The sequence below is a fragment of the Bos indicus x Bos taurus genome, chromosome 11 (genome assembly GCF_003369695.1).
Source record: "Bos indicus x Bos taurus breed Angus x Brahman F1 hybrid chromosome 11, Bos_hybrid_MaternalHap_v2.0, whole genome shotgun sequence".
Classification (NCBI taxonomy): Eukaryota; Metazoa; Chordata; class Mammalia; order Artiodactyla; family Bovidae; genus Bos; species Bos indicus x Bos taurus.
Window position 1 is genome coordinate 19199019 of NC_040086.1, and position 23536 is coordinate 19222554.

The following is a 23536-nucleotide window of genomic DNA, read 5'->3' on the forward strand; positions in this document are numbered from 1 at the left end:
TTTCCAGTAGTCATGTATGGATATGAGAGATGGACCATAAAGAAAGCTGAGCGCTGAAGAATTGATGCTTTTGAACTGTGGTGTTGAAGAAGACTCTTGAGAGTCCCTTGGACTGCAAGGAAATCAAACCAGTCAATCCTAAAGGAAATCAGTCCTGAATATTCATTGGCAGGACTGATGCTGAAGCTCCAATACTTTGGCCACCTGATGTAAAGAACTGACTCATTAGAAAAGACCCTGATGCTGGGAAAGATGAAAGGCAGGAGGAGAAGGGGACGACAGAGGATGAGATGGCTGGATGGCATCACTGACTCAATGGACATGTTTGAGCAAGCTCTGGGAGTTGGTGATGGACAGGGAAGCCTGGCATTCTGCAGTCCATGGGGTTGCAAGGAGTCGGACATGACTGAGCGATTGAACTGAAGGATAATCGGGTTATTCTATTGTAACCTTAAAGTGATGATGCCTTGGAGGAAACAGTTTTCAAATGTTCTTTCTAAAGGGACTATGATTAGTTAATGTGTTTCTACTGCATCAAAATTCATTTGAGAGGCTCACTCCATGTGACTGGGGTGAATCAATAGACAAGGAATTTAACCAAATGGGAACCTTAGGACTGAAAGGGCCTCAGAAGTCCTCTAAAATCCAGGGCTCCCCAAACTTTCCCGAGGATGAGATTCACCTGGATCAGCTTGTTTAAAAAAATCCCCAGCCCAGACATACTGAGTTTCTGCCTCGGGGAGACCTGATTAAACCTGTGGAGTTTAACAGGGTGCCTCAAGTAAGGCTTGTCATCAGGGAGATCTGGGAATACTGACGCACCATCCAGCGCTCTGTCCCCAGGCTCCAGCCTCCCTTGGAATCACTTGCGCCACCTCCAACGGGCATTCATTCTTCTCACACACTTGCAAGATAGTCCTTTCCTATTGCATGAATTCGTCCTTTCTGTGAACAGTCAAATGCTGGCTCCCTGTCATTTCTCTTTATTAGTCTTAACTCCTCTTTCAAACATAAAACAATTTGATGTTTTCTTCTTGCGCTATAAACCTCTTTATTTTCTTCTCTTACTTTCAAAGGAAATCCTTAATATCCACTGAGGGAAACAAATGTGTTTTCCCTTGATGAGATCTTCTAACAAAATTACAAATTAAAATATTGCTTACATAAAAATATAGTGGCATATCTCTTTGAACTTTTTAAGTAATCTTCAGCTCTGAAAAAGGAACCAGGTAAAGGTGTAGGGCCACAAGTCCCCAGAAAAGACATATACACCCATGCGCTCTGAAACTGAGAGTGGTCAGAGTCTGCAGGTTAGCGACTTATCACTCATTCCTATAATTTAATTACATTACATTTTAACAAAGATTTATTGAGTGTTTACCACGCTCTAAGCGCTATGCCATTTGCAGGGCATACTAATGTAAAATTCATCTAAGTGGTTTGATTATATTTGCCTGTTAGTCCCTTGGTGGATGAGCTCTGCGGTTTTGCTCCTAATGGTAATTTTAGCAATTGGAAAGAGTTTCAGCAGTCTTCTGATCCAACCTTTCAATTCATTAAAAATAAATAAATAACTGTGATAGAGATTCTGTTCTTTGGGACTTTACCAGCTAGTGAGGGAGGTGATATTTTTAACAGAAACAACATTAAATAAAATGAAAAGCATCTATTCATTGGGTATATGAATAGCTCATCTGTCTGCTTCTGAAGATAGATTCATCCACCTCCAGGATGTAACAGGGGGAGAGAGTGATGAGTGTGGGGCTCACAGGGGGGTGTTCACTTCTACCCAGGAAGGTCTAAGAGAGGAAAGGACATTTGAGATTCCCCCCTCCTTCCCTCCTTTCCATAATTCTCTGTTACCTGCTGTATGCTAAGCACCAGGGAGAGGAAATACTGAACATAGCGCTTATTCTCAAATAGGTTATAGTCAACCTTCATGATTTGGGTGTTCCATATCTGCAAATTCACCTACTTGCTAAAATGTGCCTGCATCTCCAAAGTCTACACTCCTGGTACTTTGACAGTCATCTGCGGATGTGCACTGAGAAGGAAGGAGGCATACAACATCCCCCGCTGAGGTCAAACAAGGCAATGCTCTGCCTTGTTCCAACTCGCGCTGTAAACAAGTGTCCTTTTCACAGTCTACTTAGCACCACACTTTCCAGCTATTCATTGATGATTTCATAATTTTAATGGCCCCAAGTGTAGCGCTGAAGTGCCATCCAGTGTTCTCAGCACAAGAAGGCTGTGACGTGCTTCAGGAGAAACCGCAAATGTTAGATAAATTTCCTTCAGGCAATCTATGCTGTTGGTCATGAGTTCAATGTTAATGAACTGATGATCCAATATATTCAGCAAAAAAAAGAAAAAGGAAATTCATTTATCTGTATGTGAATCTGCTCCAGAAACTGCTAAAATAACTAATGGAAAAGTGGCTGAACTTACGAATTCATGAAATGATGACTACTTTTTTTTTTAAGTACGATGGATAGCCATTATGAAGCTGAGAGCCAAAACAAATCTACGCAGCATGACCCAGGGTCAGGTTTAAAACGTTAAACCCTTTCGGCTAGTGTTTCATGATACAGAAAATGTGCATATAATTAATTACTGTAAGAAACATTAAATTGGGCACCTTGAAACAGAAACATACATAAAACAAGTTTATATGCTGACCTATTGATGAAAATATGACCAGAGGCCCACAGGAATCCAACCCCCTATTTTCCCTAGGAACAATGGCTCAGCAACCTGCTACCGTGATGTTTGCAACAACTTTATAGAACATAACTACTGCGGATAACAAGGCCTGACAGTAGATGTAATATGGGAAATGGGTGATCCATCACTCTACAAAGTTATCAACATTCAGACAGCCTCATGAACAGGGCTCTGGGGGATCAGTATAGATATGACTAGGTGACTAGCTTCCACATTTAATCTTTTTTCTGTAAAAACTTAAGAAAAATCTATGTTTTTGCTTTTGAAATTATTTGTCTATGAGCAACACAATTTATGGTCAGCTATGATATCTTCACAATTGTCAGACACACTCAGGAAATCTTTCAAAATGAGAAAAATCTAGTCCCCCAATCATTTTTGAATGTAATTAGAGTTCTATGAGTTAAAATTTTTATAGTTAATGGGGTGTCTAGAACATTATGTTTGGTAGACAAATACATAGTTATTATTGTCAATATCAATTTTGCAAATTTCTGTTTTGTAGCTAATAATACTTTGTTGTTGTTTTGATTTTTTTTTTTCAGCCCCTGAAAAGTTCATATTCTTTGGTTACCAAAGGTAGATCCAGGCTTTGGGGACTCTGAAGCTTATATAGTTTGGGGATTCTTTTTGGAAAAAGAACCCAAAATTACAAATATGAAGAGGTATCATTAGCATGCAGGTTAATCCACCTCTGACAGGCTCTTAGCACCTGTGGGGTAAGACATCCTCTGGACAGTCCACTGTGGTGCAGGAAGACCAGGTAGGAGGCTGTAGGAATAGTTCAGGAAAAAGAAGATCCAAGTCCCAACTTGAGTGGGCGGGGGGTGGGGGGTGAAAGGATGCAAGAGTCACAAGAGATATTTGAGAGGTTGATCTGACAGGACCTGGTATTTGATGAGGACATTATCAGAGGGTATCAAGAATGCATACTGTGGGGATGACTTGATGAGTCAGAAGAAGGACTGCAGAAGGGGATGTGGGTGGTTTGATGGAGCAGGTATGGAAGAGCATTGAAGCAAGCACAGGTTCTTTTGGAGTTCAGGGCCCCGTGTGACCTTAAAGGTCGCACCTGCATGAGGTCCTGCCAGGCACGGACATCAGTGCTTCGGGAGATGTGATTTCACCACACATCCCCACTTCATCCTGGATGTGACCACTCACACCCATCCCACAGAGCCCTCGTCCCTGCCAGCACACCATCTCCATGATGATGAAAGATTCCACACTCCCTCCCTGCTCAGCAGCTCCCAAGCCTGTTACCTAAAGAAAAAGACTCCTTTCTAGAGAAGGGCTCTCCTTCTGTTTCTCCACTGAATTCACTCTAACTCCTCTCCAGCTAACCTTTGTCAGGCTTTAGTAAAACAGATGTTGACCTTCCAGGTAAGATTTGAATACTCTCACGAAGTCACAGGAGTCACAGAATGAGAAAGACAACTCCATGGGTTCTCCTTGACGCAACCGTTGACATGCAGTTCCAGTGCTGGGGTACCGGGGTGGGGTGAGGGGCAAGGGGCTATCAACTGAGACTCTCTTCCTGGATAGGAGGGTCTGGGGCAGCCTGGGCACATCCTGATGTTTGCAAAATCCCACTTGACAACAGTCCTGCTCTTTAGCAACATGAACACGATGGTCTTTATTTTTATCTCGATGAGGAAACTGAGGCCCAGAGAAGTCAGATGACTTCCCAAGGTCACGAAGGTAGGAAACAGCACAGTTAAAACCAGAACCCACACCTCGTGAGCCCTGAAATGAACCAGTTTTTTTCTACACACCCTGCCGAGGACCCAGTCCTCCCGTCTCACCAACAGTTCTTTGGGGCATTGTATAACACCAGCTTAAGGTTTCAAAGCAGCTTCCATTCTATTTGTATATAAAACAACTCTGATTTCTGCTTTGCTCCAAGGGTAATAATTTTCCTGCTAATTTTTACTTCTTGTTCTGAATCTTCAGAGACAATCCTGCTACCCAATTTAATCTCAAGACTCACATGAATTCCCAGGACGTGAAGGCAGCCATAGAGAAGATTTCTCAGAGAGGAGGGTTGTCTAATGCAGGTACATGTCTAATGTCTGTCTAATGTCCAATCCAGATTCAGACCTTCTTGCTACTATGGTTCTCCTTCTATGTGGTCGTCTGCTAGCATCCTAGATAGAAAAAGGAAAAATCCAAATAATCCGTTAAGAAATGACTCACAGAATATCTGTATCTTTCCTAAAGCATTACCGTGGACTGGGGGCAAAAATCATTATTACACTCATGCTGGAGAGTTCTTAGCAGGCCTGTTTCCTCAGGATAGCAGTTTTCTTTAGGACAAACAGCACTACTGTTATGACTACCATTACAGGTCTACAAGTCATCAACTATCTTTGTGTTTCGTGAAAAAGAAATTTTTAATGAAAATAAAATTTGGGCTTCCCTGGTGGCTCAGTGGTAAAGAATGTGCCTTCCAATGCAGGAGACATGGGTTGAGTCCACAGCTGAGCCTGTGTGCCACAACTATGGAGCCCGTGCCTAGAGCCCATGCTCTGCAGCAAGAGAACCCACTACGATGAGAAGCCCGAGCACAGCTAGAGAATAGCCTAGGCAGCAACGAAGACTCAGCACAGCCAAATAATAAATAAATAAATAAAATTTAAAAATAAATCAAATCTGTAGCTGGCTCCATTCAGGAAGCTTCACAGTGCTCCTTGGGAATTTTTCTCTAATCAGCTCCTGTTACAGTGATAACCGTGCAGAGACATGGTCTTTGTTTCCAGCTGTGTCTCCTGTGACATCTGAGCCTTCCTGGTGGTGATGGGGTGGAGTGGGAGTGGAGCACAAAAATCCCAAGGTCAAAATCTAGTCTTTAGTGGGGCAGGTGCAAAAACTCCATTTTATCAGTTCCCCAGAGGTGAGTAGGAATTAGAAGTAGTTTCACACTAAACAAGTTCAAAGGTCACTAGTGAGCCCATGCCAGTATACCAATTTATAAATGGTAGTCTGATTCTGGGCTTCCCTGGTGGCACAGAGGTAAAGAATCTGCCCGCAATGCGGGAGACAGGTTCGATTCCTGGGTGAGGAAGATCCCCTGGAGAAAAGAATGGCTAACCACTCCAGTATTCTTGCCTGGAGAATTCCATGGACAGAGGAGCCTGGTGGGGTACAGTCTGTATTTGGGGCACTGGGAGGACTGCCCACTCCTGGGGGACCCTGTCTGGACCATCACAATCCAGGGAAATGGAGATGTGAGCCATGTTGCTTGCCATGGAATGTGCACAGGAAATACAGCTATCTTTGAAGGAGCTTCTTCAAAATTACAGTACATCTGATTTATTACTTCCCTCCCCACTTCAATGTATATCTATATAGACCAGTGCATTGGTATCTAGCAAATGAAGAGCCTTTGATCTCTGAACAATTCTAAATAAGCACCATCCAAGTCCCTTGGATCTGAGACCCCAAATCGGATATTGCCTCATCACAAACATGACAGAGTTGATATCTGATTTGTTTTCAATTTGATACTTAGATCACTGAAATTCCAGTAAGGTATCAGGAGTAAAACTCTAAAACTTCAGAAGACATCCTATGTCCTTGATGGGATTAGAGAGGTGTCTTAATAAAATCAGTGTATGTTTTTTCAGTAGGTAACATGTTCTATATCTGCCCTGTATTGATGGGGGTTTGAGTTTAGAGAACAGAACCCATGCCAGCTGATGTAAGCAGAAAGGGATTTATTTCAGGGTATGAAATGGTTTTGAGAATTAGAAGAAACGTACTCTAGGCTGTTTTCAAAGATGGCTTCCAAAGGCTTCCTGCTGATCCAGGACCTCCAAGGAGCCATGCCTCTTCCAAGACCAGAAAATTGCTTTCTCAATTCTACCACTGCAGCCTCTTTAGGAATCTGCTTCAGCCAGGAAGCCATGCTGATCGGAAACTTCTGCTACAACTACCAGCTCCAAAAACATGCCTTGCTTGCTCCATTCACAGCCACAAAATACATGCTTTGCACCCTACCTTCTCAACATCAAGGAAGCTGGTCACTAATCATGGCCACCTCTGCTAACACTACCCTGGAAAAGTCAAACACTCTACAGACTTGGCTATAGAAATAGCAGAATCAAAAGTACAACCTCTACCCCATGTTCATCTTCTAAACCTCATGTGCATATCATTTCATGAAACTAAAACACATCCAGAACTCCAGCTGCAAGGAAATCTCAACAATGCAATTTTCAGATTTCTAGCCTCTGCTTTCAAGACACACTAGAAGGCTAATGGAACACGCATTGAGTGCAAATTGACTGTGGCCTCCAGATTTAAGACTGGGTGAGGTCAAGGTGATCTTCTGAGGGCTCCCTGTGCTCTGTCTACAGGCAGCTAACAGTAAACCAGAGGGGACTGCTGGGTGCCTTGGGCCTTGAAGGAAATCAGCTCTGGCTGTTAATGCAGTTCTCTGAGGTTTTCACACAGCCAGCTCACATGGGTTCTCCAAGACACTTCTCTAGCAACCAAGAATGTAACCATTTGATCCTTTCATTTGACAGATAAGATTGTACTAGTCAGTGATGCCAGGATGCTGGTCAAAACCAAAGAAGCCTTGAGTATAATGTTATAACCCTAATGTCTTAAGAAGGTAGCTCTTAACTCTTATTTAGATTGAGGATCCCTTTGAAAGCTATGGCTTTTGTGCCTAAATACTCATATACACAAAATTCAGTTATTTCAGTTCAGTCACTCAGTCGTGTCCGACTCTTTGCAACCCCATGGACCGCAGCACGCCACGCCTCCCTGTCTATCACCAACTCCAAGAGTCTACCCAAACCCATGTCCATTGAGTCGGTGATGCCATCCAACCACCTCATCCTCTGTCATCCCCTTCTCCTCCTGCTATCAATCTTTCCCAGCATCAGGATCTTTTCAAATGAGTCAGCTCTTCACATCAGGTGGCCAAAGTATTGGAGTTTCAGCTTCAACATCAATGAACACCCAGGACTGATCTCCTTTAGGATGGATTGGTTGGATCTCCTTGCAGTCCAAGGGACTCTCAAGAGTCTTCTCCAACACCACACTTCAAAAGCATCAATTCTTCAGTGCTCAGCTTTCTTCACGGTCCAACTCTCACATCCATACATGACCACTGGAAAACCCATAGCCTTGACTAGATGGACCTTTGTTGACAAAGTAATGTCTCTGCTTTTTATTTTTTTATTTTTTTTTGTCTCTGCTTTTTAATATGCTGTCTAGGTTGGTCATAACTTTTCTTCCAACAAAGTAAGCGTCTTTTAATTTCATGGCTGCAATCACCATCTGCAGTGATTTTGGAGCCCTCAAGAATAAAGTCAGCCACTGTTTCCACTGTTTACCCATCTATTTGCCATGAAGTGATGGGACCAGATGCCATGATCTTAGTTTTCTGAAGGTTGAGTTTTAAGCCAACTTTTTCACTCTCCTCTTTCACTTTCATCAAGAGGCTCATTAGTTCTTCTTCACATTCTGCCATAATGGTGGTGTCATCTGCATATCTGAGGTTATTGATATTTCTACCGGCAATCTTGATTCCAGCTTGTGCTTCTTCCAGCCCAGCATTTCTCATCTTGTACTCTGCATATAAGTTAAATAAACAGGGTGACAATATACAGCCTTGACGTACTCCTTTTCCTATTTGGAACCAGTCTGTTGTTCCATGTCCAGTTCTAACTGTTGCTTCCTGATCTGCATACAGGTTTCTCAAAAGGCAGGTCAGGTGGTCTGGTATTCCCATCTCTTTCAGAATTTTCCACATGTTATTGTGATCCACACAGTCAAAGGCTTTGGCATAGTCAATAAAGCAGAAATAGATGTTTTTCTGGAACTCTATTGCTTTTTCCATGATCCAGCAGATGTTGGCAATTGGATCTCTGGTTCCTCTGCCTTTTCTAAAACCAGCTTGAACATCTGGAAGTTCTTGGTTCACAAATTGCTGAAGACTGGCTAGGAGAATTTTGAGCATTACTTTACTAGCATGTGAGATGAGTGCAATTGTGCAGTAGTTTGAGCATTCTTTGGCATTGCCCTTCTTTGGGATTGGAATGAAAACTGACCTTTTCCAGTCCTGTGGCCACTGCTGAGTTTTCCAAATTTGCTGGCATATTGAATGCAGCACTTTCACAGCATCATCCTTTAGGATTTGAAAGAGCTCAACTGGAATTTCATCACCTCCACTAGTTTTGTTCGTAGTGTTGCCTCCTAAGGCCCACTTGACTTCACATTCTAGGATGTGTGGCTCTAGGTAAGTGATCAAACCATCGTGATTATCTGGATCATGAAGATCTTTTTTGTACAGTTCTTCTGTGTATTCTTGCCACTTCTTCTTAATATCTTCTTCTTCTGTTAGGTCCATACCATTTCTGTCTTTTATTGAGCCCATCTTTGCATGAAATGTTCCCTTGTATCTTTAATTTTCTTGAAGAGATCTCTAGTCTTTCCCATTCTATTGTTTTCCTCTATTTCTTTGCATTGATCACTGAGGAAGGCTTTCTTATCTCTCCTTGCTATTCTTTGGAACTCTGCATTCAAATGGATATATCTTTCCTTTTCTCCTTTGCTTTTCGCTTCTCTTCTTTTCACAGCTATTTGTAAGGCTTCTTCAGACAGCCATTTTGCTTTTTTGCATTTCTTTTTCTTGGGGATGGTCTTGCTCCCTATCTCCTGAACAATGTCACGAACCTCCGTCCATAGTTCATCAGGCACTCTGTCTATCAGATCAAGTTCCTTAAATCTATTTCTCACTTCCACTGTATAAGCATATGGGATTTGATTTAGGTCATACCTGAATACTCTAGTGGTTTTCCCTACTTTCTTCAATTAAGTCTGAATTTGGCAATAAGGAGTTCGTGATCTGAGCCACAGTCAGCTCCAGGTCTTGTTTTTGCTGCCTGTAATGAGCTTCTCCATCTTTGGCTGCAAAGAATATAATCAATCTGATTTCAGTGTTGGCCATCTGCTGATGTCCATGTGTAGAGTCTTCTCTTGTGTTGTTGGAAGAGGGTGTTTGCTATGACCAGTGCATTCTCTTGGCAAAACTCTATTAGCCTTTGCCCTGCTTCATTCTGTATTCCAAGGCCAAATTTGCCTGTTACTCCAGGTGTTTTATAACTTCCTACTTTTGCATTCAAGTCCCCTATAATGAAAAGGACATCTTTTTTGGGCGTTAGTTCTAAAAGGTCTTGTAGGTCTTCATAGAACCATTCGACTTCAGCTTCTTCAGCATTAGTGGTCGGGGCATAGACTTGGATTACTGTGATATTGAATGGTTTGCCTCGGAAACGAACAGAGATCATTCTGTCATTTTTGAGATTGCAACCAAGTACTACATTTTAGACTCTTGTTGACTATGATGGCTACTCCATTTCTTCTAAGGGATTCCTGCCCACAGTAGTAGATATAATAGTCATCTGAGTTAAATTCCCCCATTCCAGTCCATCTTAGTTCACTGATTGCTAGAATGTCGATGTTCACTCTTACCATCTCCTGTTTGACCACTTCCAATTTGCCTTGATTCGTGAATATAACATTCCAGGTTCCTATGCAATATGGCTCTTTACAGCATCAGACCCTGCTTCTATCACCAGTCACATCCACAATTGGGTATTATTTTTGCTTTGGCTCTTGATACAAAATACTGTGTATAAATTCCAGGGATTTGTGGGTCCATAGAGGCCAGGTTACGAGCCCTCCCTTTGGGGCTATCAGTCATCCCAGTTTGCCCAAGGGCATATGGGACTTTCAGTGCTAAACCTGGGAAAGTCCCAGAAAACTGGTATAGTTTCTCACCCTCCTTGATTCCAAAACTCTCCTGAGGCCCTAGACAAATGTGAAGTATATGCTTGAGAAAGGTATGCTGGGAAGCTACGTCATCCCTCCCAACTGCTGCTCTCAGTTGAGGCAGGCTGTCATCATGGAAACCTAGGCCCAGCAGTCTGGAGTGACCTATCCAGGCCCACATGGCCAGTAGAAAGCGCAGCCAGGTAGAACACATCTCTCAGTTCTTAGTGGGTGTGGTGCCTTCCAGGCCAGCCAGACCTGTGCCTCTAGTGGAAATGACACAAGATTCCATTGAATCCAGAATACACCCTTCCACACCTGGAGTGTCGGGCTCACCGCAAGCCCTCAAAGCCCAAGGAGAAGGCTACCCCACACTTTTGGAAATGGCTCAGGGGCTTACTGAGGTCAGCTCCAGCACCCAGGCAGAGAACGGACACTATTGTTCCCATGAAAAGCTTTTCTCACCTGCGTGCTGGTCTCAAAAACTTTTTATTCTTTTTTAATTTTTAAAATTGAAGTATTGTTTATGTACAGTATTGTGTTAGGTTCAGGTGCACAGCAAAGTGATTCTTTTTTTTTTTTCAGATTATTTTCCATTAGGGGTTATTACAAGATATTGAATATTGTTCTCTGTGTTTTACAGTAAATCTTTGGTGTTATCTGTTTTATGTATAGTAATTTGCATCTGTTAACCCAGTACTCCTAATTTATTCCCCCCCATTTCTTCCTTGGTAACCACGTGTTTGTTTTCTATGAGTCTGTTTCTATTTTGTATATACAGTCACTTATACTAATTTTCAGATTCCACATATGTGTTATCAAAGAATATCTGTCTTTCTCTGTCAGACTTACTTCACTTAGTATGATAATTTCTAAGTCCCTCCATGTTATTGCAAATGGTATAAAACCTTTTTAAAACAAGAGGAAATTAGAAGTTGAAGCTCAAAATGAAGCTGGGGAGGGAAATGGCTAGTGCTATAGGTTCCATAATATTGTGAATGTACTTAACACCACTGAACTGTACACCCAAAGCTAGTTAACATGATTAAAAAAAGAAAACAAGCCAATAAGGGAGGGAATGGATATTTTTCTGCACCTCTTTATGCTGCTCTCATCTGTTCCATAATCACTCCAAGCAAGAGTTTTCTTTTCCTTCCAGGCCGGGCCATCTCCTTTGTGACCAAGAACTTCTTTTCCAAATTTAATGGAAACAGAGGTGGTGCCCCCAACGTGGCTGTGGTGATGGTGGACGGCTGGCCCACGGACAAGGTGGAGGAGGCCTCAAGGTTGGCGAGAGAGTCAGGCGTCAACATTTTCTTCATCACCATTGAAGGTGCCTCTGAAAATGAGAAGCAGTACATGCTGGAGCCCAACTTTGCAAACAAGGTACGTTTGCCAACAAGGTATGCCTTCTACGTAAGGTATGCAAGTGGGAAACCCACCCAATAAAAGAATGCCCCACACTTCACACAGCTGTAGCAGCCATCCAGGCTGTGTCTCCTGTGTTTTCCAAATGGATGTTAAGCTCGTTTCTAGGCAGAAGGGCCTCCAGTGAGAGACTAGTGAGTCTGGAACCTGGAGTTACCCTCTCAAGGCAACACCCAACAACCCACCACGTACCTGGTGAACTGAGGTCTGGCATCAGCACCTTGGGAGGAGCAGGGTCCCCAAAGCCTCACATCAGAGGCTCCCCTGAGTGCCTCTCATAGCCCCAAGGGACCTCAAACTGGGCAGCCCAGCAAGTCTTCACATGAGCACACACATGGGCGCACATGTACCACAAGTCAACTAATCTGATAGACAAGACAAGGAAAGGTACTAAACCACATCAGGGAGTGCAGGCTTTCAAACTCAGCTGCCCCTGAGTTCCACAGAGATGCCCAACAGGACACGGAGGCAGGACAGGTGGGAATCTAGGCCTATTCCCCCAGTGCAGCTCACTTTGTGTATGCTTTATACGGTAGACCCCACATAAACCTTTCTCCAGAGACAGGACCCCAGGTTTAAAAAGGAGAGGAGGAGGACAGGAGGGGGGATGCCCCCAGTGTTAGCAGCCTGTCTCCAGATCTACTGGGGCTCAGCTCCCTGCACAGATCCTGCACTTCGTCATCATTCTTATCTCCCTTAACCTCTAGGACACAGTGTGGTTCTTACTTCACTTGCTCCCTCCTCTTTTCTGTCTTGTACCTGAAGCATAGACTTCCTTGGCTCTCTCCTCTGTGCTCACTAGTTTTTCTCCCTCCAGACCCTCTCCCAGGGCCACAGCTTCAGCCTTCACTCACAAGCAGTAACACATTGTCTCCCGCCGTGCTTTCTCTGGAGCTCAGTAGCCATCTGTTTCAAGCTGATAGACTAGTCTCCACCTGATGACCTGAAGAACCTTAAATCCTACACGCAACATGCCAAGTGCCTCATCTTCCCCACTCAAATTCCTTCTTCCTCCGGACTGTGCATTGGCCCCACAGCTGTCCCAGACACCCGGAGTTACGCCAGAACAACTTGTCAGCTCCCATGTCATGTAGCTCACATCTGCCCAGTCTTTCCCATGCCCAGTGCCACCTCCCCGGTTCAAGCGAGTATTGATACTTTACATGTCTTCTTTCTCCCTTCTGGATCTCCCCAGTTTAGATTTCACAATGCATCTCATGCTTTTTCCCAGTCCCACAGGGTCCTTGCTCCAAATCCTTCTCCATTCACTGTTACTTCTGAGGTTTTCTGGAGGGTGGTCTTAACCCAGCTCCCTAGCTCCAGCCACCCAGTGTCCTGCCCATGCCAGCACCACGCTCTCTCCTGTTATGACTCACTCAGACTGCCTGGTGGGGATCCTTGCCCCCCATCCATTGGCTAGAATTCAACTCAGCCTCGACACCCATCTCATATGGCACCTAAGCCATGGAAAGTTTTGTGAACCCCATTAGGTTTTTACAAACCAATTAAAGTACATTTCCCAGGACATTTTAAAGTCATTTCTTGTTTTCAAATAATGTTTTAATTATACACCTTCAACAGCAGCCAGCAGGTCTGTGATTCTCTCTGTGACCTCTTGAGAGGCAATGGCTAGGGAAATGGTCACTTCCAGGAGCACACCAACCAGGTTGCTCAATGTGTATTTGCAGGCACCTTGAGTTTTTTCTGGAACATGCTTGGGCACAAGTAAACATTCATTTGCCTGGAGGCAGGGCTGTCCAGGGGACAGAGCTGGGGTTCTGAGGGCAGAGAGATTTGAGTTGTGACCTCAAGGATGTCACTTCACAACTGGCCCTCAGTTTGTTCCTTCATGACAAGTGGGTTAGAATTCCACCCTGTAGGGTTAAGGTGGGCAGAGGGTGGGTAGTGAAATGATGTTAAGAACGTCTAGTTGGGTGCCGGACACAGATGTGGAACCCCCTTCTTGCTGGATGCAGGTCTGCCCCGTAACCAGTTCTTAAGCTTCCTCTCCTGTGTGCCTTTTGTTTTCCCAATCAGAACAAAAGCTTTCTTTAATCCTCATGGGTTGGTGCCCACCAATGCCAGCCTTATGGCTAGCTGCCAGTACAAACCAAGGGGCCTGGAGGGGCATAAATATGAAGCTTAAACCAGAAATTCCCCTCTCCTGGTGGATTTGCTTGACTGATGGTTCTCCATGAAAGCAGAGACCTGGCTGAGGGTGGGGGAATGGGTCAGAGATAACCAGAGGGGCCTCTGCCCTGAGAGCACCTGACTGGGTGAACCGAGATGGACAGAGGCCTTAGGTGGCCGGTCATGGTGATCCATTGGAGGTTGAGACCCCTGACCTGGCGGGTGGCCTGCCCCTGTCTTCCAGGCTGTGTGCAGAACCAACGGCTTCTACTCGCTCACCGTGCAGAACTGGTTCAGCCTCCACAAGACTGTGCAGCCGCTGGTGAAGCGGGTCTGTGACACCGACCGACTGGCCTGCAGCAAGACCTGCTTAAACTCGGCCGACATCGGCTTCGTCATCGACGGCTCCAGCAGTGTGGGGACCAGCAACTTCCGCACTGTCCTCCAGTTTGTGGCCAACCTCAGCAGGGAGTTTGAGATTTCAGACACGGACACGCGGATTGGGGCCATGCAATACACCTACGAGCAGCGGCTGGAGTTTGGGTTCGATGAGTACAGCACCAAATCTGATGTCCTCAATGCCATCAAGAGGGTGGGCTACTGGAGTGGAGGGACCAGCACAGGAGCTGCCATCCACTATGCCCTGGAGCAGCTCTTCAAGAAGTCCAAGCCCAACAAGAGGAAGCTAATGATACTCATCACCGACGGGAGGTCCTATGACGACATCCGGATACCGGCCATGCTCGCCCATCACAAGGGTAAGTGAGCTGCTCTTGCTGACCAGTCTGGGGCTGAGCAGACCTCTGGGCCTTGATGGGTTGTTTCTCTGGGCACCGGTTTTGTCTAGACCTAATAAAATGTTCACAACCCTAGGGCATTAGGGTGTAGTTCAACACCACAGGGCCCTCTGGGTAGTGAAGAAGGGTCAGGCAAGGACACGAGGGTAGTTTCCACAGCATCAAGGCCTGCGCACGCTACCCCTCTTCTTTATGTCCCACACTCACCGACACGTGATGCATTAAAGAGGAATTTGACTCCTCACTCTAATCTCCCTTGAAGACCACAAAATTGTGTTGGAAACTTGAAGAAAATGGATGTTTTAAAACAGAAGTATAATACTATCATATAAGCAATTGCTAACCAGATATTGGAGGTTTTGGTGGGGGAGACCTCAAAGAAATTTTCATTCAAAGTATTTAAAGAGATATTTCCATATGAAATTTGAAAGAGGACAACAGGAAGTTTAAAACCATGAAAAATGAGCAAAACGTTTTTTTGTAAGTGTTCAAAAAATCAGTCATATGTAATGCCTTTTGGACAAAATCTATATATAATCCTTGTTTAGAAAAGTGCCATAAAATACAAGGACAATACAAACAACCTGAGAAAACCCCTAGTGACAGTAATACTAGTAATGACAATAAAAGTAAACGGAGTCATCAGTGAACCAAAAACCTGCGGTAAGTACTGGTGAACAAGACTTACCTATTGTGGGGGAAGTTTTCGTGTGTGTGTATGCACTAAGTGTCTGCCTCCATTTAATTTGAGTTTGTTTGCAGGATTTCCCATATTCTTTAAAGCTGCTTTTAATCCTTTCTGAAACAAGGAGGGATATAAAACTAAGCCTTCAGGAACCAATATTTCTGGCTTCTGGAAAAGTAACCAGACACCAGGTTCAGACGGTCTTCCCAGTGATTTGCCCCGTAGGGAGCACTCATTACGGTGGGATGGCAGGTGGTCCACATGCCAGCAGTCACAAGGCCCCGTGGGCTCCTGTCAGCAGAGTAAGGATGGTTTATGGTTCAGAAGCAAACTGCCCAAAGTTCCAGAGTGAGTGGGCAGAGCCAGGTGGGGCAACTCTTGGTGACAAGCCCAAGAGCGTCCATCCCCAGCTTGTGTTCAGCTCCTCTTACTCATTTTTCTCGATGCCTCTCCTTAAGCCTCACCCAGAGGGTATCCTTGACCCACTGGTCGGGAGAAAGTGAAGACCTAGGATGATGTCCCAGGCACTGTCAGGGCTATCATGTTCTGGGTATCTTTAAACAACAAGGGCCAACAGATGCAAGTGACATGGAAGCCATGAGCACTGGGGTGTCCCCGAGGGTGTCCAAGCCAAGGCTGGGGGACCATCTATCAGAATTGCCAGTAGAAAGACCTCTACCGTAAGGTTGGACTGCAGGATGTGAAAAGCTAAATCTCTAATATTGGTCTTGTTGTCTTTACTTGGGCCGGGCGTGGGAGAGGGCAGCCCTTCCATCTGTGAATAGAAACGAGATCTTAGTGGGTCTAAGCCCTGTTCTGCAGCTAAACTCTTCCTGTGACCACTTGGCAGCATTTTTAAAGCCCAACCCTGACTTTTCCCAATGTGGATAATGTTCAGAGAAAAGACACTGGAAAGGTGAGAAAAGGACCTGGCAGCTTAATGAGCCACAATAGGAGAAGAGCTTAGCCCAGAACCACCTGTGGTGTGGACGGCGCTCCCATCAGCAGGAAAGGGAACCCGGAAGATGCTAGAGAAAGCCATGGCCCTGCGGGTGGCGGGGAGGTGGGGGATTGGAGCCTGGGCAGAAGCCCCTCCCCAGGCTCTGCCCGCCATCTCATGGCCATCTTGCTTATCTCACCCTGGTCAGCCTGGAGTGGGCATGGGAATAGGTCAGCACCTGCCCCAGTCAAGAAGCACATTCTGGGCAGTCTGCCGCCCCACTAAGGACAGATGCCTGCTCTCTGAATTCCTCTTCTCCCTGAGGCATCTCAGTCCATGGTTACAGCCCAAACCCTTTAATCCTACTATGTTCATTCCCCTTTGTATCTAGACACGCTCCAGTCCCTCCCTTCTTAAAGAGGGAAATAATTCCCTTTGACCCCATGTTCTGGCTCGTTACCACCTGCCTCCTCTTTATCTTCATTTCTCTTTCAATCTCAGCTCACAGCAATTCACTTGGTTTCTTTGGCTTTGACTCCCTGGACACTTCTCTCTACAAGCTACGGCATCTTATGTTTCTTCTGAATTCAGTGGATACCTTTTCCCTTTCATCTCCAGTGATCCCCCTGCAGCAGTCAGCACTGTTAGCTCCTTCTTTATCTGTAAACACTTAACTTTTCTGTGGTGATGGAGCAGATGCTGGGTCGCCAGCTCTCCAGGTCCTTGTGCATGTTTTCCTGCTCTGGAAATCCTCACTGTTGGAGCCTATGGCTTATAAAGTCACCCTCAAGCCAAAAGTGATTCAGCTCCACTGGTTTGGTTTTGTTTTTTGGCCAAGGTTTGCAGCAAAGAGAGGGCTTATCCACAAGGCAGGCAGGAGAACCAGTCACAAGTCTACCTCCCCAAAGGCAAGGGGCTCAGGGCTTTACAGGATAGCAAAGGAGTGGGGCATCTGAGTGGTGGGGAGGAAAAGATATGGAATTGTTCTGTGCAGGCAGAACTAAGCTACAGGCCTCTGCATGTGTTCTAAAGGCCACTAAGTGGGCATTCACGCATGCCAGGTTGGGGGGTCAGTGGTCCTATCCAGTCTTAACCAGCTCAGCTGAACTAGACACAGCTGAGTCTCAGCTCAGCTGATTCCAAGTTTCTGGAGAACAACTCAGGCAAACATCTTATTGTTGTGGCTACGAGCCACTTGCAGGACATGCAAGTCTTAAAACAATCTTGATTAGCGAAGGCAGGTGGATTTGACTACCCGTCATTTCACTTACATTTAAAAGATCTTGAACTGGTTTTTGAGGCGGTTAAGACTCAGTTTTGCGTGACTCTACACACAGAGCAGGTGTGTGGCATGGGGTATAATCTGCAGGGCACCCAAGTTTCGCTTGTCCCAGATATCATTCCCTTGCTGTTCCTCATGAAATTCTTATCATGGATTGACTCCATTCTTCTGTTTTGTTGTTGTTTTTTTCTCCAAAGGATGGTAAACCCCTGTGAGAGAACAATTATATCAGTTTCACTGCTGCTGGCATGCAGCACATGTTCATGCTTTGGGCACATTTCTGATTTTGGATTTGGTTGCATTCAAGCACAATGGCCAACAGAGTGGCAGGAAGGCAAGGGTGGATGGCCACACTTTTCCTTGGGGACATTCACTTCATCCACCTTTTGTCCCCACAGGCGTGATCACCTACGCCATAGGTGTGGCGTGGGCTGCCCAGGATGAGCTGGACATCATCGCCACTCACCCTGCCAGGGACCACGCCTTCTTCGTGGACGAATTTGACAACCTCTACAAAGTGGTCCCCAAGGTCATTCAGAACATCTGCACAGAGTTCAACTCACAGCCTCGGAACTGAGTTCAGAGCAGGCCAAGCACCAGCAAAAGCTGCTCTCCCGACTGGCTCTGGGATGACCCCCAACACTTTTCGGGGCACAGGTGGGACAGCCAGGAAGGCAGGGCTTGCAAACCACGTCTTGTTATTTTTCTTTGCCAGGGTGGTTTTTCATACTTGGAGTTAGAAAGATGATCATTAATTTGTAGGATGAGCCAAAAAGATACCTTGCTTTGGGAATGCTGGGCATTTTACATTTTGAGGATTGTTTTTAAAATAAATATTGAGACTAGAACAAAGCACTTACAACAGGCTTACCTAGAGCTTTTGTGAGATTTTTAACATCTTTATCTCCAGTCAGAAATCTGTTAACTCTCCACAAGTTTCATTTTTGTCACAACAATATAGGAGTCGGTTATTAAATGTTTGAAAGGATTTCATGCAATCACTCTGTGTTCTGGGCAGTGGTCACAGGGTTGTGGCAGGGCCACCCTCTATTCATGCCCCAGAGCACCTGCCCTGCGCCGTCCCCTGGCTCGAGGTGACAGCGCGCCCATGTGGGTGCAGGGACAGTGTGGCACAGCACGGCGGCCCCTGGTTTACCTTCTTCTTCTCAATTGTGGGAATCACTGTGTTCCTGCAGTGTATGGAGTAGTTGGGGAATGGCCCTGGAGGACCACACTCATTTGGCTTCTTTTTTTTCCCGTATTCTTTTTTTATTGGAGTATACTTGCTTTACAATGCTGTGTTGGTTTCTGCTGTACAACGAAGTGAATCTGCTATATGTATACATAAATCCCCTCCATCTTGAGCCTCCCACCCTTCAAGTGACCTGGCTTTGGAAGCAGGGCATCAGGCTGGTATGGCCGCTCTCAGCCCAAGCTGCTTGTTAGAATCATTTTAGAGTAAAACGCTCATTCCCAGGTCCCATCCCAATCTATGAAAGCTGAGTCTTTGGGACGAAAGCCGGATCACTGACAGGTCTGACGAGCTCTCTGATGATACTGAGGATGTGCTGCCAGGATGAAGAACTACAAGCTGCCTCGGAGGGTCAGTGTTAGAGCTGTTACCTGGGAGAGTCCCTGTTTATATGCCTGCTGTTCTGGGTCCCATTTAGTTTAACATTCATCTTGGATATTTCATATGTTAACTAGATACTACTATTAATAATTCCATTCAAATAAGCTGGCCTGGGTTTGACTGAACCCCACTTTTTACTTCCAAGACTTATTCATTACGATATGAAATTACATATGCGATAGGGAGCATTCAGAAGCATTCTAAATAGCTATACCCTACTTGACAAGTTATATTCTGTAAAAATGTATTTTGGAGAATGGTACTCTGAATATAGGCCAAAAGATAGTACCTGTATTAATACTTGGGGCAAAATATTTATGTAAGAAATTTTGAATCAGAAATAGTATCCATTTAATAGAATTTGTGCAGAATTTACCAATCTCTCGATACCTGAGGGGTTATTGCCAATTAAAAATGTTGTGGTCTACTGAGAAAGGTGTCAATGATTTCAAATTTATTAACCATAAATTTTACTTCAAAAGCAATTGCAAACAGATTTGTTCAAAAACTTCAAATATGACAACTAGCTTCAAAAAGGAAATTCTTCATTAAGATACCAGTGCCAGATTTAGCTAGGAAACTAATTACAGGACATAAGTACTAGGGGCGATTATTCTGCCTATTATTTTGAATGTGCAGGTAATTGATATAAAGTTTTTTTCAATGTTGCTTCAATGTACACAAGTTAATTTTTTTAAGAGAAGTCTTACTTTGGAAAATAGATTTGGAATATAATTATTTTACAGAGGCTTTAATATGAAAATCAATTTGTCATCAATAAGTAAATATTTCCAAAAATGATATAACTTAATTATTTTGGTGTTCTCTTTCATTTACTGTACCAGTTTGAAAAATAAGTTATATGGTCACCCTACCTATGCTGCTGCTGCTGCTGCTAAGTCACCTCAGTCGTGTCCGACTCTGTGCGACCCCATAGATGGCAGCCCACCAGGCTCCCCCGTCCCTGGGATTCTCCAGGCAAGAACACTGGAATGGGTTGCCATTTCCTTCTCCAATGCATCAAAGTGAAAAGTGAAAGTGAAGTCGTGCAGTCGTGTCCGACTCTTAGCGACCCCATGGACTGCAGCCCACCAGGCTCCTCCGTCCATGGGATTCTCCAGGCAAGAGTACTGGAGTGGGGTGCCATCACCCTACCTATAGGTATCATAATTTTGAAGATAAAAGAAACCTCTTCAGACAGGTCCATTGTTGATATGTTGTCACATACTTGAGTATATGCTGTGTGGACCACCAGAAGTGAGGTTGTTGAGGCCCTCAGAGATCACAGCGTTGTTAGAATTGTCCATGTGGATGTTCAAGTCTCAAGAGATGGTGACGGGTCAGGATGGAGAGAGAAGCAGTGAGCCAAGCTCACATGTGCCCAGGGAGGACAGAGGAGCCCAGGAGGTTGGGAGAGGACCACAGTGACAAGGCAGGAGGGCTGAGGCCAGATTCAAGGGGGCTGGGAGCAGACCTGTCCTGACTCCAGGCCTGAGACATGTGGGGTGAGAGAGCACAAGTAGCCTTGTCTCAGGAGGTGGAGGAAGAGAACCAGACTTCAGGTAAGAGCAGGCAAGAAGGCCCGGGGGCCTCTTGGCAGCCAAGAGGAGTGGGCAGGCTGTGGTGTTGTTGGGGCTGGGTCAGGTCTGGGTTTGTACAGATCCGGTGGAGACAAGCGTCCTGGTGGTGATGGGTGCCATGTGAGACTTGCATTTAAAAGCCTCTTTACTCAACCTAATCTGTGCCCGACACCACTGGGCCAGCACTGAAATCTTAACACCAGAAACAGAACTTTGGAGACAATCTACATCAAACCCTTCAATGACACACACACACACACACACAAAAGAAACCCAGGCTTTAAGAGCATTGTGCAGATATAAAAGGACAGAACCAGAATTCAGATTTCTTATCTTCCAAATTCCTGATTCACTTGACTGCCTTCTGGAGGCTCAAAACCCCACCCCCTCTCCCATGCCCATCCCACAAACACACCTGCTTCTGCACACTTGGGGCCTCTGGTCCAACCTTTGTGGAGTGCTCTGGGTCCTGCAGACACGAGCCAGTCTCCTAAATCAACTCGATCGTTCATTCCGAGGTCTCAGCAGAGAACTTCTGTGCCCTTTCTCCTCCAAATCAACCAAAACAAGTGGAAGTGTCTGGGCAGCCTCTCTGGATGTAGCGATGTCTAACCTCTACTCAACTGGCCCACCTGTTGGGAGTTAAGGGTCTTTGAGGTTTCTTGGTCATACGTTTTGCAACAAGGCTCTGCTAAAAATTTTCAAACAAATTGACAAGGTTCAGATATTTTTTGTTTCTCTGGGCTCTTTAATCCCTTTGATCAGGACAAAACCTCCATGAAGCAAGTTTCCCAGCATAATCTCAGGGGGACCGGCATGGTTTTATAAACAAGATGATGCTTCTGTGGTCAAGGATTTTCCAGCCTGAAAGAGGAATTTCCAGAAAATAATGTTATTTTTCAGTCACAATCCTAAGAAAAGTTCTCCCCCTGGTTACCAATATGTAAATGTAGTAAGTAGGAAATATGCTTGAAATGAATTCAATTACTTTAGAAAGAGATATTTATTTAACTAATGGCTTTGAAGAATTCACAGTCCAGTGAGAAACCCCACGGAAATGAACAATTAAAATGATAAAATTAATATCATGGGATTATGCACAAAGCGCATGACTGGTGATTGCAAACAACCTCCTGAGAGAAATAATCGTGAAGTGTTTAATAATTAGTGTGTGCTGCATGCTGGGCACTGTTCTAAGGACTTCACATGTATTAACTCACCCATCCCTATGATTTATGGCAAGAAGTACTATTATTCTTCTCACTTTACAGATCATGTAGCTGAAATATGAAGATGTCAAGTAACTTGCCCAAGGTCATAGGGCTGGGAGAGGCAGATCTGGGAATTAAACCCAAATGGCTGCATAGGGGGTTCTCTAGTAAGCTTGAGAATTTAAAATTTATGTATAATTATGCTAAGTGTGTGCTCAGGATCTCTTAAATATACAAAGTGAGGAGTCTGTTAAACATCCAGTGCAAACTGTACTTCCCCCCATCACTCCTCCTGCTTCTCTGGATAGCCACCTGCTTTCACTTAAGCCAGGTGATTATAATCTACAGTCCATAGTCCCTGTAGCTCCCTGAACACACTGGGCTTCCCATCCTTTAATAAACTCCTAGCCATCCTTCAAGTCTCAGTCCAAATGCCATCTCCTCTTTGGAGCCTTCCCTGACTTGCCCAGGTAGACTTGGGCTCTCTGGATACACAGTCCCGACCCACCTGTTTTCCAGTGACCTCCTTGTCCCTTTTCCTTAGGGGACACAATTCACACATACATCATCAAGAACATGGAATACAGGGGATGAGAACTCTGAATCTAAGTCACCTGAGAGTTCTAACCCCTAATACAATAACATTGGTAGAACGGGAGGCAGAGATTTTTCAGAAAGAAATGGGATATGGTGGCAAGAGAGAGGATCTACTTCCATGCAGGCTCAGCACTCTTTTGAACCCTTCTTAGGTTCATTACTGTCTGTTACAATCACTGCCTTTCTAGGGTATCTACTCATAGGGAAACTATTCCTCACCTTACACTCTTATTTTTCCCACAGAAATGAAAATCCCACTTTCTGTTTACCTTCCTGAGTTTCATTCAGTAAATGTGTTTTAAGCACCTATTATGTGTCAGGCATTGTGACAGCCACTGGGATACAAAGATTAATAAGACCTGGTCCCTGTCTGAGATGCTTAGGGAGGTGAGGAGGCTTGGAACAGTGTGAAATACAGAGAAACAGCCTGAAACTTGAGGCCGAGGCAGGGGTGTCGGGAAAAAGGCTGGAGGGAGAGGCAGGGGCCAGGTCAGAGCCAGGGGGCTGGGTTGGTTCAAGTCCTCTCCGGTGCAAGTAACAGAAACTCAACTTACAGTAGCCCAAGCAAAGAGGGGATTTGGGGAAGGAAAATGGAAGAACTCAGGAACTCCAAGGTCAGGCAGACAGCAGAGTCTCAGAAAGGAGAGGGAGGACAAGAGAAGGACTGGAAAATCAGGTAGTCCTTTCACTCTCCTCTAGGACGAGCTTCATCTGGAAATTGTTGAACAGCCCTGCAGGTTG

The 23536-nt window shown here is 44.9% G+C and overlaps 1 protein-coding gene across 2 annotated transcripts in view; it reads left to right on the top strand.

Annotated features, from left to right (window-relative positions):
- VIT (vitrin) overlaps window positions 1-20218 on the top strand; it is a 124912-nt gene extending 104694 nt beyond the window's left edge. For both annotated transcript variants that reach the window (XM_027555001.1, XM_027555002.1), the window contains 4 exons: window positions 4678-4781; window positions 11672-11898; window positions 14315-14828; window positions 18173-20218. In XM_027555001.1, the coding sequence (XP_027410802.1) occupies window positions 4678-4781; window positions 11672-11898; window positions 14315-14828; window positions 18173-18351 (1024 nt within the window). In that variant the 3' untranslated portion in view covers window positions 18352-20218. The remainder of the gene's footprint in view (window positions 1-4677; window positions 4782-11671; window positions 11899-14314; window positions 14829-18172) is intronic.
- Window positions 20219-23536: the final 3318 nt, after the last annotated feature.